Below are 13,911 nucleotides of genomic sequence, written 5' to 3' on the forward strand. Positions count from 1 at the left end.
TTTTCTGCACAAGAAAAATCGGACTTAGAAATAAGGTAAAAATAACCTGAGGAGGAAATCAAAAATGCAAACAAACAAAAATAGAGGGAGTAGAAATGCTAAGTTGTGGTTCATACTCATTTCCCATAGTTCTTTCACTGGGTGTAGCTGGTTCTTTTCATTATTGAACAAATGGAACTGATTTGGTTCATCTCATTGTTGAAGAGAACCACGTTCATCAGAATTGATCATCATATAGTCTTGTTGTTGAAGTATATAATGATCTCCTGGTCCTGCTCATTTCACTCAGCATCAGTTCATGTAAGTCTCTCCAGGCCTTTCTGAAATCATCCTGTACAGTAGAGATTTTTAAAGCTCTTTGCATAAAGCCCAGAGTCTCCCAACTCAAGCCCATTGTTGCACGTCCCCTCCCCCCCACTTCCTCAGTCAGAAGAAAAGGAAATTTAATTATCTTGGGTCATCTGCCCCCATCCACCTAGAAAAATCAGGAACTTGTCAAGTTATCTCAGTCCCAGCTTATCAACCTTTCACTACAAGTTGGGACAGAAATCAACATTAACATAATAAAAAGTTTCGCTGACATTCCCCAAGATAGGAACTGACAGAAGTAAAGGAAAGAGTACAGGCCTCCTCAGTTGGGGCAGGGAAAAACTTCACCAAGCCCATCTCATAGACAGAGTCCTAGGGAAAAGGGAAGGACAGAAAGGAGGAAAAAGCCACAAACAGGCCAGCTCTGAGCTGCTGACTACACAGACAGACCCGATTTCACTCCATCCTCATAATAACCTTGTGAGACAGGCAGTACAAGTATGAGTAGTTCCATTTTACAGATGAGGAAAGTGAGATTTACTCTACAGACAGAAGAATAAGGCATTGGCCTTGGATTGTTTCTTCATTCCACCCATCGTGCCTGTGCTGCAGCCAAGCAGAGAGCCTGCTAGGATGAGGGTAAGAAATCTCCATAGAATCCCCCCCAAAAGTGCTAGAAAACCAGGACTTAGCTCTGAGTTTCCAACATCTCTAGTAAAGTGTCCATTGACACTTTACTAGAAATATTCAGGTTAGTCCACATGCCTGATTCCTCCCCATTTCTGTCGCGGCAATTGGGGTTAAGTGACTTACCCAGGGTCACACAGCTATAAAGTGTTAAGTGTCTGAGACCAGATTTGAACTCAGGTCCTCCTGACTTCCACTGAACCACTCAGCTATCCGTTCTAATGACCTCTTTTAAAGGGCCCACAATGAATTTTACAATTCCCAATACTCTTCTGACCTTCAAAAGAAAACGCATTAAGTTCAAAGGTAGTAAACAAAACATACACAAATCAGAGAAATCCCATGATACGATATGGATGTGCTACAAAATACTTGTAAAGCAATATTCTGCATAATAATGTTTTTGCATTCTATTTTAGAGAGCAAGATTCCCACAGGAAAACTTTTCAATTTTTATAATTGAGAATTCAAATACAGCAAAAGCCACTGAGAAAACATCTATGAAAAACAGAAAAACTAAAGAGAGGAACAATTTAGACAGTCTTAAATCAACTCCAACTCTAAAAAGCAAGATTCAAGAACTGTAGAAAGAAAAGGAAGAGAAGGGAAAGAAACAGAGACTAAAAGGTCTAGAAGCCTGGAGCGCCAAAGATAACAAGGAGAATCAGAAATTTGGATAGGTCTTTTTCATTCCATCTGTCTCCTTCCACTTCTGGTTGGGAAGAAAATCTCCCAAGAAGGTCTTAGTGCATCTCCTTGTACCAGGGTAGTTTTTTGCCCTAAAATTTCTACAAACACAAAAAAAGAGCCCAAGAGATCAAATTCCAAAGGGAACATTTTACAAAAAGTAGTAATTGGATCAACTTTCACAACAATCCTCTGAACATTAAAATTTAAGGAGAATGGCATGACAGCTACTAGTCCAGTAATATTACTTCTATCTGAACCAAATGAGTAAGACAACTGTTAAGAGCAGATGCTCACATTAAAAACAGGGCTTTAAGTGCTTACAAGCACTTTACATAATTATCCCGATTGATCCTCCCAACAATGCATTTTCTAGATAAAGAAATCAAGACTCACAAAGGCTGTACTAGATTTGCACAGGATCCCATAGGTAAATAAAGTGTGAGAAAGAATATGAACTCAGATTTTCCAGACTCAACCTACCTCTTCATCCTTCCAACTGCTCCAGGTACCTATTCACCTACTCTAGTCCTACATGCAAACATGCTTGGATTTCCCTAACGCTATAAAAATCTCCATCAATCATCACCTGTCTCTCCCTCCTCTCCTAACCAAGCTCCCAGGAAAATCAACCAAGTCTACACCACTTGATGGCTCTACAGCAGTGGTGTCAAACTCAAAGAGAAATGTTGGCTGCTGATGCATATAGAAAGATCCTTGCTGGCTATATGGTAACTTAACTTTCAACATGTAATATTACCTTTGTTTTTCTGTATTGTTATGTATTTTGTTAAATAATTCCCAACTGCATTTTAATCTGGTTCTAACCAAATCTGGGAGTGCTATGGGCCTGAGTCAGGTGTCTGACTCCTCTGCTCACACTTGCTCACACTGACACTTGCTCACTTCCCACAAAGATGGGGACAACTTCTGCAATCTGGCACCACTACCACCTGATGAAACTTACTCAAAAAGAGCAAGTGACAGAGATTTGTTTAATTTGATTGACCCCAGTATATGTGACAGAAAATAAAAACAAAGCTGGATAGAGAGATGGGAGGGAGCCTGCCTTTGAAAACCATATTTCCAGTATTGTATAAGCAACAGAAAAATGTTAAATAAAGGCTACTGAGATGCCTTAAGACTTCTCTGTCAGATGTGAAGGATGGAATGAAAAGGGGATACATACCAGAAGAAAAAAAACCGCCAAAAGGCTATGACAAGAGTTTAGGTGATAAGTGATGAATGCCAGATCTCAGGAAGTAAAAAGAAGAATCCAAATAGTAGAAATGCTATGGCAATCCAAATCAGGCTTGGAGAACACTTATGAAGTGAGAAGAAGGGAAGAGTCAAAGATAATTCAAAAACTATGAGCGTAAAACAATAGTGGTGCCGTTAACAGAAAGAGAGAAGTTAAAAAGAGGGACAGTTTGTGGTAGAACAAAGAGTGCTATTTTAAATATGCCAAATGCTAGGGGCGTATAAGAACTGAGAATGGGAGGAAAGAGAGTGCTTCAATTCTGGGGAAATCCAGGAGTTGAGCATGCAGATATAATATCAGGAGTCACAAGGAAGTCAGAGAAGCAGGTAAGATCACCAAAAGAAAAGGTGAAAAAAAGGACAGGAGGAAAAAAGATAAATGACTTGATGTTAAGGAAAGGATCGTAAGACTTTAGAAGTGGAAGAGAACTACTTAGAAATAACTTCATCTAAACCCCAGATTTTGTAGATGAGGAAAAGGAAGGCCTAAGAAAGCATCACCAGAATTCAAACTCTTGACAACAGAATTCCTCCATCTATTATTTAAAAACTTCTCTTTGGATTGGATGTTCCCTGTTCTTCACTTTCTCCAGACTCTGTAGACCTTGCGCCAGGCCAAGAGGATACACTCCTCAATCCCCGTTCCCATTTCCAGATATTCTTCCTTTGCCAAGGTTAACTCAGCAATCTTGGTTCCTTGAGAGTCCTTCCATTTGTATGAAATGCTCCCCAGATCTTGAATGCCATTATCTATTAGTGTCCAAGTCATTTCTTCTCCCTTTTCAAAGGGTTTTCAGCAACTGGTCCCATAGTCATCCCCTCTACACCAACTCTTGCTCCCAAGTATTTGGGGACTTCAGTTTACATGCTGATGAGCCCTCAAATAGCTTGGTTTCCAAATTCATCAACGTCATCACTTCCCATTATCTGCACCTTCACTCCATCTGAATGACACAGAAGGATTGTCATACAAGTGACTTTATCATTTCCTTTTATCCCAATGCCCAGATAAAGAAGTCTGAAATCCTCCCTTATCCAAATTTCCTATCCTTTCATCTCTACCTCTATCTCACAGCTACACCACCTTATTTTTGTCCTCCCCAAGACCTGGAGTAACTCCACCCTTTCCTGGACTTCTGGTCTATCACCACTGCCCCACCTACACTTTCCTAGTCAGCAATGTGTGTGTGTGTGTGTGTGTGTGTGTGTGTGTGTGTGTGTGTGTGTGTGTGTGTGTTCTTATCCTTTATATTGTGTGTGTGTGTGTGTGTTCTTATTCTTTATATTGTGTGTGTGTGTGTGTGTGTTCTTATCCTTTATATTTTCCAGATCACAACAACCATTCCCTGATGACTGGACCCTGCTTATCTATTTTTTTTTTTTTAAATAACTTTCCTAGTCAGCAATCTCGACCTTAAAGCTAACCAATTCATTCTCTCTTCTCACTAATATCTAGCTCCCCTATTCTAGCATTACCCATATTTGGCCACACCCCAACCCTGAATTAACCCCACCTCCTCCACTTCTATTGGCAGGCGGGTAAAAAATACAAAGGGAAGTTACACAACTGTGATCACAGGATCCCTATAAAAATACATAATCTAACCTCAACAGGGCCTTCACTATTATATGCAATCTTTTTATACTTTACTGATTCTTCCCTATCATAGTTCTCAAATGTCTTCCTTTCTCTTTTTAAAATCTATCTACACAACCAATCAACTCAGAGGATACCTCTTCTTTTATTATACTGAAAAAAAAATTGAGATCAACTGTCCTGAACTTCATTTTCTTCCAATTCTGTATTTCATAATGTCTTGCCAAAATTCTGGGCCCCTAAACATACACTCCATGCTCTCTCTTATCCTCTAAAACAGTTTTTGACAGAGGTGATCCTTTTAATTGTCAAGGTCAACCTTCTCTTTTTGCTTTTGGTCACTTACTCCTCCAGCATCTCTAAGTGCCTGCGCACTCCTGGTCTTCAATCTATACACACACAAGGAGCTTTACTACTGCCTCACAAACACTCAGACTTCCTCTGTTCTTTAAAATCCCTCCTCCCTCTCAAAGCCAATCTCTCAGGAAAATCAACCAAGCCATCTTTTTACACTTACAGACTTTCTCATCTTCCACAAAAGTGGAGGTAGCCCTGGCAATCTGGCTTTCAGACTGAAAATTTGCCTTCTCTACGCTTACTAACAATCTTTTTTAATTGCTCATTTCAATGGTCATTTTTTAATCTTTATTAGTAATTCTTTAACCTTGGCAATTTTTGACACTATAAGCTAATCACCCCCTCCACCTTTGGATTTCCTAAGAAAGCTTCTCTTATTGGTCCACACACTCCTTCAAAGATGATTTTATCTTACCCTTTAAACATCAATGTATCATGGGATTCCACCAGGGGTCTGTCTCTGTCTCTGTCTCTGTCTCTGTCTCTGCCTCTGTCCATTGTCTCAGTGATCCTATAGCTTCCGTGTTATCATCGCAATGTACATGATTCACAAACTGATACATCCAATTCATCATTTCTCTTCTGAGCCCCTGGGCAATGTCACTAATCTAGACTACTGGACATTTCATTTGGATGTACTTCATCAAACTCAAAGTGTCCAAAACAAAACTCCTTATTTTCTCTCACCAAGCCCACCTCTCCTGATTTTCTGATTTCTGTCAAAAGTACCAGCATCCTTCCAAACTTCAAACTCACTTCTTTCTCACCTCCCATATCCAGTCAACTGTCAACTCTTATCACTTCTACTTCCGTGACATATTTCTCATTGATCCTCTTCTTGACTCTTAGTTACCCACGAATTCACCATATTTATCCCATCCCACCTGGTAAATTATTAAAATAGACTCTGTGTTTCCAGTATTCCCTTTCTCCAAGCCATTCTCCATGCAGCTAACAAAATGATCTTCCTAAAATATAAATCTGATCATGCAATTCTCTATTCAAGCTTCAGTGGATGCTGAATTCAGCTAGGATAGTATAACCGTGTAAATAAAATCTATCCAATGCACTGACTTCAGCCTCTGCTTTCGAAACTAACATCATTCTACTTCCCCATTCTATGTTCTAGTCGCATTGATTTATTTCATATTCCCCATTTGTCCTTCTCTACGTTTTTGATTCTTTTCTTTTCATCTTTACTTTTTGGAATCTCTAGAGACAACTGGGCAAGTTTATATTCCATGGAGATTGCCAAAAGGGACAGATTAAAGATACCTGAAAACAAAGTAATGATTATCAGAGAAAGTTGGAGGGGAACAAATCCAAGATATAGATGGTACAATAGATTTTAGCAGAGGGAAGTTACTTCTTCCTCAAACTAAAAGCAAAGAAGAAAGAAGAGGTAAGGTCACTGAGAAAATTAAAAGAATAAATGAGGGAAGTTGAAGTTCATGTGGGACCCAATATTATTAATATCATTTGCTAAAAGCAATTAGAGTTGAGAGAATGTCTGGACAGGAAAAAAGAAAAAGGTTCAAAATGGCAAATGGGGAAACTGCATCAACTGATAGCACATCCAATTAATGTGATTTTGAGAAATTCTACGAGTTACCAAGACCCCAATGTTAGCCATATACAAAGGATAAAAGGGTAGGGAGGCAAGGGGATTCAATGACCCTAGCAAAGTGTCCCGTTATGCTATTCTTTACAATTTTAGGTCTGTGGCCTATCTCTATGGTTCAATTACAATCCTTTTGAGGCCAGGTACCAGGTCTTGGATACTTATATTACTTAGCATTTTGCACTATGTACGATTACAAGAGGAACTCAATCCTTACTGCTGATAGTGAGAGCTACTTGCATTGTTCTTTCCCAGCAAATTATAGTATATCTTGCCTCAAAGGGTCAAACACTTAATGATTAAGACACCTTATTTATGTCCCAAATGTCTCTTCAAATGGAACCTTTTAACGTGCAAGGACTAGTTTGCTTATGTGACTAGAGAGTGTGAGAATGACAAAGGCTTCCATTTCTGACAAGTTAGATGTATCCTTCCTGTCAGCAAAAAGCCCTGAATCCTCCCCGTCTCGGAAGAGCTCCCAAGATGGGTCAACACATGACACCCTGCTTGGTTTCCTAACCATTTTCAAGTCTTTTTCCAACCCTCCGTGAAGTAAGTACAGAACTATTAGCATTCAAGATTAGTACTAAACACAATAAGTGTTAATGAAGGTTGAATCAGATCAGCAAAATGAATACAATTTGTAACTGGAGATGATCTTAACTCTGAATTTCCACAACTCGGGGATCCCACCAAATGAAAACTTTGCTCTCTACAAACCCCTTTGGATTTATCCACAGACTCTGTTACAATGCCTTAAACGACAATAATAAAAGGAACACTCCAAAGTATTGGGTATCTTGGCCAATATAGTGTTTTCCAATACCTACCTGTTAATTATTCTTTTAGCCACCACTGAGTGGTTCCATCACTGTGGGCAAGTCCCTTTAAACTCATCACAGCTGAATGACTTCCCTCGTAAAATTAGAATTAATACTGACTTCCTTCACAAGACAGTTGGAGGAATAATAAAATTTTACAGTTGTACATTACTCTATTATGGTTCTAAGTAATATGAAAAGAAGGCTAGTTACAAAGTTTTTTTACCTGTACCCCAAAGGAAACCTGGCCTGAGAGAGAAAGGAAACACTTCTTTCTTAAAAGTAAAGCCAGCCAGAGTCACTTCAAAACACGTTACCTGCCCTGCCCTACAGTCTCTGCCTGTAACTTATAAACTCCAAACCCAAAGGGATTATGCAGTTCTGTGAGCTCTACCCTTGGGCCTGACTTCAAAAAGATAAACAATAATAATTTCTGAAAGAATTCAAGCCTGGCTCCAGGATTAGTTTTTTCCTTAAACTACCACCTGCGTGTGGAAGAGGAGGTACAGTCTGGGCTGCTGGGAAAGGCCGCTTGTGCAAGCGCAGAATTCCTCAGCTTTCCACTCCTTATATGTGCAAAGTGCAAGCCCTCACCCACAGCATTCTGTACTCACCCAGAGGTACATCATGTCAGACTGGCCCGTTCAAACTCAGCGGTCAGTCGATCCGGGACTGCAAAAGGCACTTCAGTGAACAGTGGAGACAAGAAAGGGGTGGGAACGGAGGACATGGGGGGGAGAAAAGTCTCTCCCCCCCACACCTCTTTGTTTGAGAATCCTACCACCAGCAGTGCCTTTCCACCCCGGCCCCAACCTCCTCCTCTCTGGCTGGCTGTTCTGTTGTTCTCTCTCCACTCGCACACACTCTCTCCCTCTCTCTGGGAGTTCCCAGCCCCAAGTGTCTGAACTGGCGAGTATCTGTACAGGCGTACAGCACACTCTGCATTTGCCTTCAGGGAATCTCTCTGTCATTCTACTTGGGGAAACAATCACCACCTCCCGAAGATTATTGCAAAAGGCAGGATGGGTGGAGTTAGCAATAAACCTGTACCAGCTCCTGACGGCAGCCACGGCCTCGAGTGGAGAATGGGCCTTTTAAACATGAATGAAGCAACTGGAAAAACGCGCCCTCCAAAGTCAAGGGCATAAAACAAGCTTCTCCCCACCCCCAGCCCCGAGTTTCCCGCAGCCCCCCGGGCTTCAGTAAGCCGAGGGCAGAGCAAGCTCAGGGGTGTCTACTAGCCACCTCTCCCCTCCTCCTGCGCTGGCAAGTCTTGACCTCCCTCTCCTTCCAGACTGTGGATCATCAGTAACTAAACCTGAAGGAGAGGTGCGGGGGAGAGCTGTGACCCCGAAGGCAGCACGTCAGTCAATCCCGTGCCCCAAACATAGCCTGCCCTCCCACTCAAGGTGGAAAAGCAGTTGACTGCGATTTTTCATAAGACTGTGTACGTATAGACTACTTCACTCTTTTATCTTAACCAAAAGAGGGGGACAGGAGGCCCGCCCGCTCCTCCTGGGAGGAGAGGCCGGGATTCTAGGCGCCTCGGGCTCGGGCAGGTAGAGACAGCTCCCGCCCGCCCAATCCCCTCCCCTCTTAATCCCCAAGTCAGTTTTCCCGGTCTGAGCCCCGGTGCAGGTACGCAGTATGAACCCAGTGAGCTGCACCAGCGGCCATGTTCTGCACGCACGCCAAAGCCGGAGCGGGAGCCGTGCCCGCCCCCGGCCCCACCGGGAGCATCCAGCCGGCCCTTCTTCGGCCCCCAGAACTCCGCCCAGCCCACGGCAATTTGTTAAGCCCGCCCCAACTGCCAGTCCGGCCAACCCACGGGGCAGGGCTCTGCTTGTGCTGCCCTAGAGCCCGAGCTGCCTCCATTTCTAAGGCTCCCCTCCGGCTTCCCTCCGGCTCCCCCGCTCCCCGATCTCGGGAGGTGCGGCTAGCATTCTTTCAGGCCCCACCCAAACCTCTCCTTCTCCTTTACTCAGCAGAGGGCAAGATCACCTCTAAGGAGCTCGCTGGGCTGCCAGCTTCCCCGGTTTTCCCTTCTCTTCCTCTACTTCCCGGCTTCCCCAAGGCCCTCTCCAATGCCTCCTTGGGCTGATAAAGAGTCCTTTGTTTCTTTCCTCCGATCCCCTGCCTGCACGCTGGGGCATCTCTCCTCCGGGCCCTTCATCCTCTCCCCAAGCTTCCAAAAAGGCTGGCCTTCCTCTGCGCCTCTCCATCCCCTGGGCCTAGCACATGGTCCGGGGCACAGGAGCTTAGATATGTTTGCTGAATTTAAAGCCCCTGCCCCTGCTCCCCCCGACAATGGAAAATCTCCTTTTCAGCCTAATAACAGCATCCTTCCTTCCAAAACGGGCCAGAAAGATCCGATTGTCAAGTGAAAGCTGAGAGTTAAATCACTTGCCGGGGTGTTTTGCAATGTTCCTGGAGGGGTTATCTCTTCTCTCAATGTATCAAAGACATGGCAACCAGAGAAAAGCAAATTTGCGGGTTTTAGTGGACTTTCAAAAATCTTCAATTTATTTTAGGACAAAATAACCCTGTTTATATACTTTAAATATCCTGTATATCTCTTTTCTAGGATCCCCCATTCATTTATTTTCAAAGTGAATAGGACTTTAAGGGTCAGAAAGGATTCTTAGTGATCATCTAGTTTCCATTATTTTTACAGGTAAAAAAAAAAAAAAGTCATTCTCAAAGAGGTAGCAGAGGAACAGAGGAAAACTAAATTCAGATTTCAGGAGGCCTGGCTTCAAAAAATTTTACCATCCCACAAAATGTATGGCCCAGGGTCCTAAGAACCTCGGATAAACCACTTTATTTTTCAATGTCTCCATTTCCTCATTAGAAAATGAGGATAAAGGGGGGACAACAAGATGGCACAATGGCTAGAGTCAAGTCCCACCTCAGACACTTAACACTTCCTAGCCGTGTGATCCTAAGCAAGTCACTTAATCCCAATTGCCTCAGCTAAAAAAGAAAATAAAAGAAAATGGGGATAATAATGCCTGAATTATCTGTCACCTCAAAGTCAAATAGTTGAAATCCTATGCAAATCTTAATACATTTAGAAAACCAGAAAGCACAATAGGAAATTAGCTATTGATTAGTTTTACCCCATTGTTGTATATCTTCTTGCCACCCGCATTCCCCAAAGGAATCTTCTCACCAGTCTTTGGGGGAAGAAGTGGTGATGGTGGTGTGGTAGAGAGGAAATCTCAACTCACTCTGGATTCTTACTTTTGCTCAACAGCATAGGAATTCTTAGTATTTCTTCTGCTAAACTATGTTCTTTGTCTTTCACTGACTCTTCCAAAATGTCAAAAACGTCTTAAGCCTTTGGATTATTTTGCTTTGTTCTTAAAAATTACAAGAAGATTAGGAAGTCATTGTTATGGAAATAAAGGTACAGGAATCAAGGGCTTTTTCTAATTGCTAGTTTCTCCCCCCACACCCCTCCCGCAACTAAGATTCCTATTAATTATGTTCACCAAGCATATAGAGGGAAGAATGAGGGATGATAAATGAGGAGGAGCAGTAGCAAAAGAGCCCCTTAGAATTCAATTCCCACCAAGCTGCCCTCCTTTGGACTTCTAAAAACCCCAGGAACCTCATCATCTTGCAAGATCCAATCAGCTTTAGATCCTAGAACTGCCCAGTGCTCCCTGACCCTCTGATTGGAGAGTGTAGTAAAAGACTCCTCCTCCAGGCCTCCTGGCTGCCCTCCTCTGGGACTTTCCCATCAAGGCCCAAGGGCCAGCTGTGTATCTTCTTCCCCCTTTCAACAACCTTTGTATGCTAGTCTTCCCATCAGGTAGTTATTTTCAAAACAGTTATATTGGTGGGTTGTTGTTTGTTTAATTTCTAAAGTCTTGGCAAGATGTCAAAAAATATTATCTAGTCCAGACATGTGATTTCATTATCGTAGGAATTCCCAGTGTAGAAAACTTGCTCTGTGCAGATGAGTAACTTGTCCATAACCAACAGGACTAGTTGCTGGAGGATTTGGGTAGTTAAGTGCAGGGCCTACAGTCTCCCACATTGATTTTGTATCAGAAACAGGACCAGAACACAGGCAGGGATTTATATACTCTCCAGGATGTAACAGAGGCAGAACAATATCATGCACACACACACACACAAAGCAAAGATAAAGGACATGTATATCCAGAAAAAGATCAGTCACTGAGAATCAATGAGAATGAGAAGATGGGCAGCAGGAGCATGACACTGCTATCTCTGAAATGTTAAAAGGCCCATGGGAAGCCCTTTGAGCTAGATGGTAAGGAGACTAGAGCACTGGACTTGGAGCCAGGAAGGCGTGCTTCTGCCACTTATTGGCTCTGATGCTGGTCAAGTCAGTCTCATCCTGTCAGTCTCAATTTTCTTATCCATTAAATGGAAACAATACTAATAGCCTTCATCTTACAAAGTTTTTTGGAAGAACCAAATAAAATAATATGTTCAAAGCACTTGCAAACCTTATAGAACTACAAGACTATTATTGCTATCCAGTCTATTTGGTAGATTCTCTTGATGAATTTCTGTATATACATATCTGGACAAGATTCAGACAGGCAGGGAAGACACGAGGGCCCTAAGATCTGTTCTACATCCCCCCCAACTTCATCATCCCCAGCTTTCCATATTTTCAAGCTTAGCATCACCCAGGATTCTTCCTTTTTTCTCCCACATCCCACAATCCTGTCCCCTTCTCTCCCATCACACTTCCCTAGGTCAGCCCCCTCACCCAGTAGGCTCCTAATTGGCTTCATTGCCTTCAATCTCTCCCTTTCCTAATCCTCCACCCAGCTGCCAAACTGATGATATCCCTAAAAGAGATCCCAGGATAATAAGATGATAGCTTTCAATCTAATCCCTCCATGATCCTGCCTCCTTGCTACTGCTCAAACAGGACCTTCCATCTTCAAACTCTACAAATTTTCTGTGGCTGTTCTTCATGCCTGGAACTCCCTGTCTTTTCAACTCTCTCTCCCGAGTTCCCTAGCTTTTTTCAAAAAGTCTCTCCTTTCCCAGCCTTCCATCTGAAACTGCCCCCAATTTATACTATGTTTGTACATAATTGCATGTGGCTTCGCAGTGAGCTCCATGACAGTTAGAATGGGGTTTGGTTTTTTTTGTTGTTTTGTTTTGTTTTTTGCCTTTCATAGCCCCAGTGCCTACCCCACAGTAGGCATTTTATAAATGTTTGTTGACCTGACTAAATCCAGGAGAACTCAGAGGCCATCTTGTCTAGCCCCCTTAACTTTACCAAGGAGCACTCCGAGGTCTAGAAAGAATAAGAGACTTGCCCAGAATCCCACAGGCAACAATCTGGCCCAGCTCTGAATATTCAGGGATCTTCAGCTGAGCTCTCTTGTCTCCAAGGGATGAGGCTTCAAGCTTTTCATAGTCTGGATTTCACCTCCGTATATTTCACATTGTTCCCCTTGCCCAATTAAGGTCCTACTTGCTCCACAAGACATTTCTGGAGCCTCAAACATGCTGTCATTCTCTTCCTTCTGAAATTATTTTGTATGTATTTAGGTTGTACACATATACATGTATACATAATATGTACATGTGCAGGGAGGGAAAGGCTTTTCTTTTTTTCATATCCTTAATGTGTTTCCTGTCATAAGAACTGAGTCAGAGTCATCAGTCAATTAACATTTGCTAACCTCCTACTATGTGCCAAGCAATGTGCTGTTAGGGATTCAAAGAATGGCAAAAGACAGTCCCTGTTCTCAGGGAGTGCCTAATCTAATGCATGCCCACATACTGGGAAATAACACATCACCAAAATTATCCAGAGCCCCTGTATCAAAGGCAGATAGAGAAGAAATCCACCATTATTAACAAGGTAACCGGCCTTGGATCTAAGTGACCCCAGGGGAATGCCAACAACCTTCTCCTGGGCGCCATGATGCTTGAGAGAAAATCCTTGGAAGACCATGCGAAATTTTACAGGTCAGACTAAAACGCAGACACGTTTAGGCATTGTCAAAGGAATATATTTTCTAAGCTCCAAGCTTATCAAAGTCTGTCATTCATGTTATTTCACATTCATAAAAGAATTTGTGAATTCAAGGATTAGAAAAGAAATCTTTTGGAGGAGGAACCAAAGATAAAGTCTCTGGAATGTTTATATCTTAGAATGCACAGATCATATTTGACAATAATTTGGGAGTTGCCAGTAATTCTAACTTTATAATAAAAAGATATTGTGCATGCAACCTGAATTCTTGCTTCTAGAATCTTGGATTTCTATACTGATAAGGGGAAGTGGATGACCATTTACAGTCCCATTTTAAACTCTTGTCCTAAAAGTCTAATTACACATAAGACAGTGTATTTTACATTAGTCTGGTTATGGGTGGAAACAGAGAAGGAATAAATTAAGAAAGGCAGCATGGTTTCTTAATGACTTTTGAGAAATCAGCTAAACATTGGAAAGATCCAAGAGAAGTCTCGGTTAGCCTTCTATTCATGTCTTTTATTCTCTTATTGGAATGACCCTGATTACAGGCAGCATAACCTCATCTAGACTCTAATAGAATTACTTAAAT

General features: G+C 42.2%; 1 protein-coding gene across 21 annotated transcripts in view; it reads right to left on the reverse strand.

The window, feature by feature from the left end:
* The window catches only part of RBFOX2 (RNA binding fox-1 homolog 2), a 222,554-nt gene that overhangs the window by 157,429 nt on the left and 51,214 nt on the right, over positions 1-13,911 (reverse strand). Inside the window, exon 1 of one of the 21 annotated variants that reach the window (XM_051961670.1) lies at positions 7,954-8,139. The exons of the other annotated variants lie outside the window; for them this stretch is intronic. Coding sequence (XP_051817630.1) covers positions 7,954-7,968 — 15 coding nt within the window. The 5' untranslated portion in view covers positions 7,969-8,139. Of the gene's footprint in view, positions 1-7,953; positions 8,140-13,911 lie in introns of those variants that run through there. 21 annotated transcript variants of the gene reach the window in all.

This window comes from Antechinus flavipes, chromosome 5 (assembly GCF_016432865.1).
Source record: "Antechinus flavipes isolate AdamAnt ecotype Samford, QLD, Australia chromosome 5, AdamAnt_v2, whole genome shotgun sequence".
Lineage (NCBI taxonomy): Eukaryota > Metazoa > Chordata > Mammalia > Dasyuromorphia > Dasyuridae > Antechinus > Antechinus flavipes.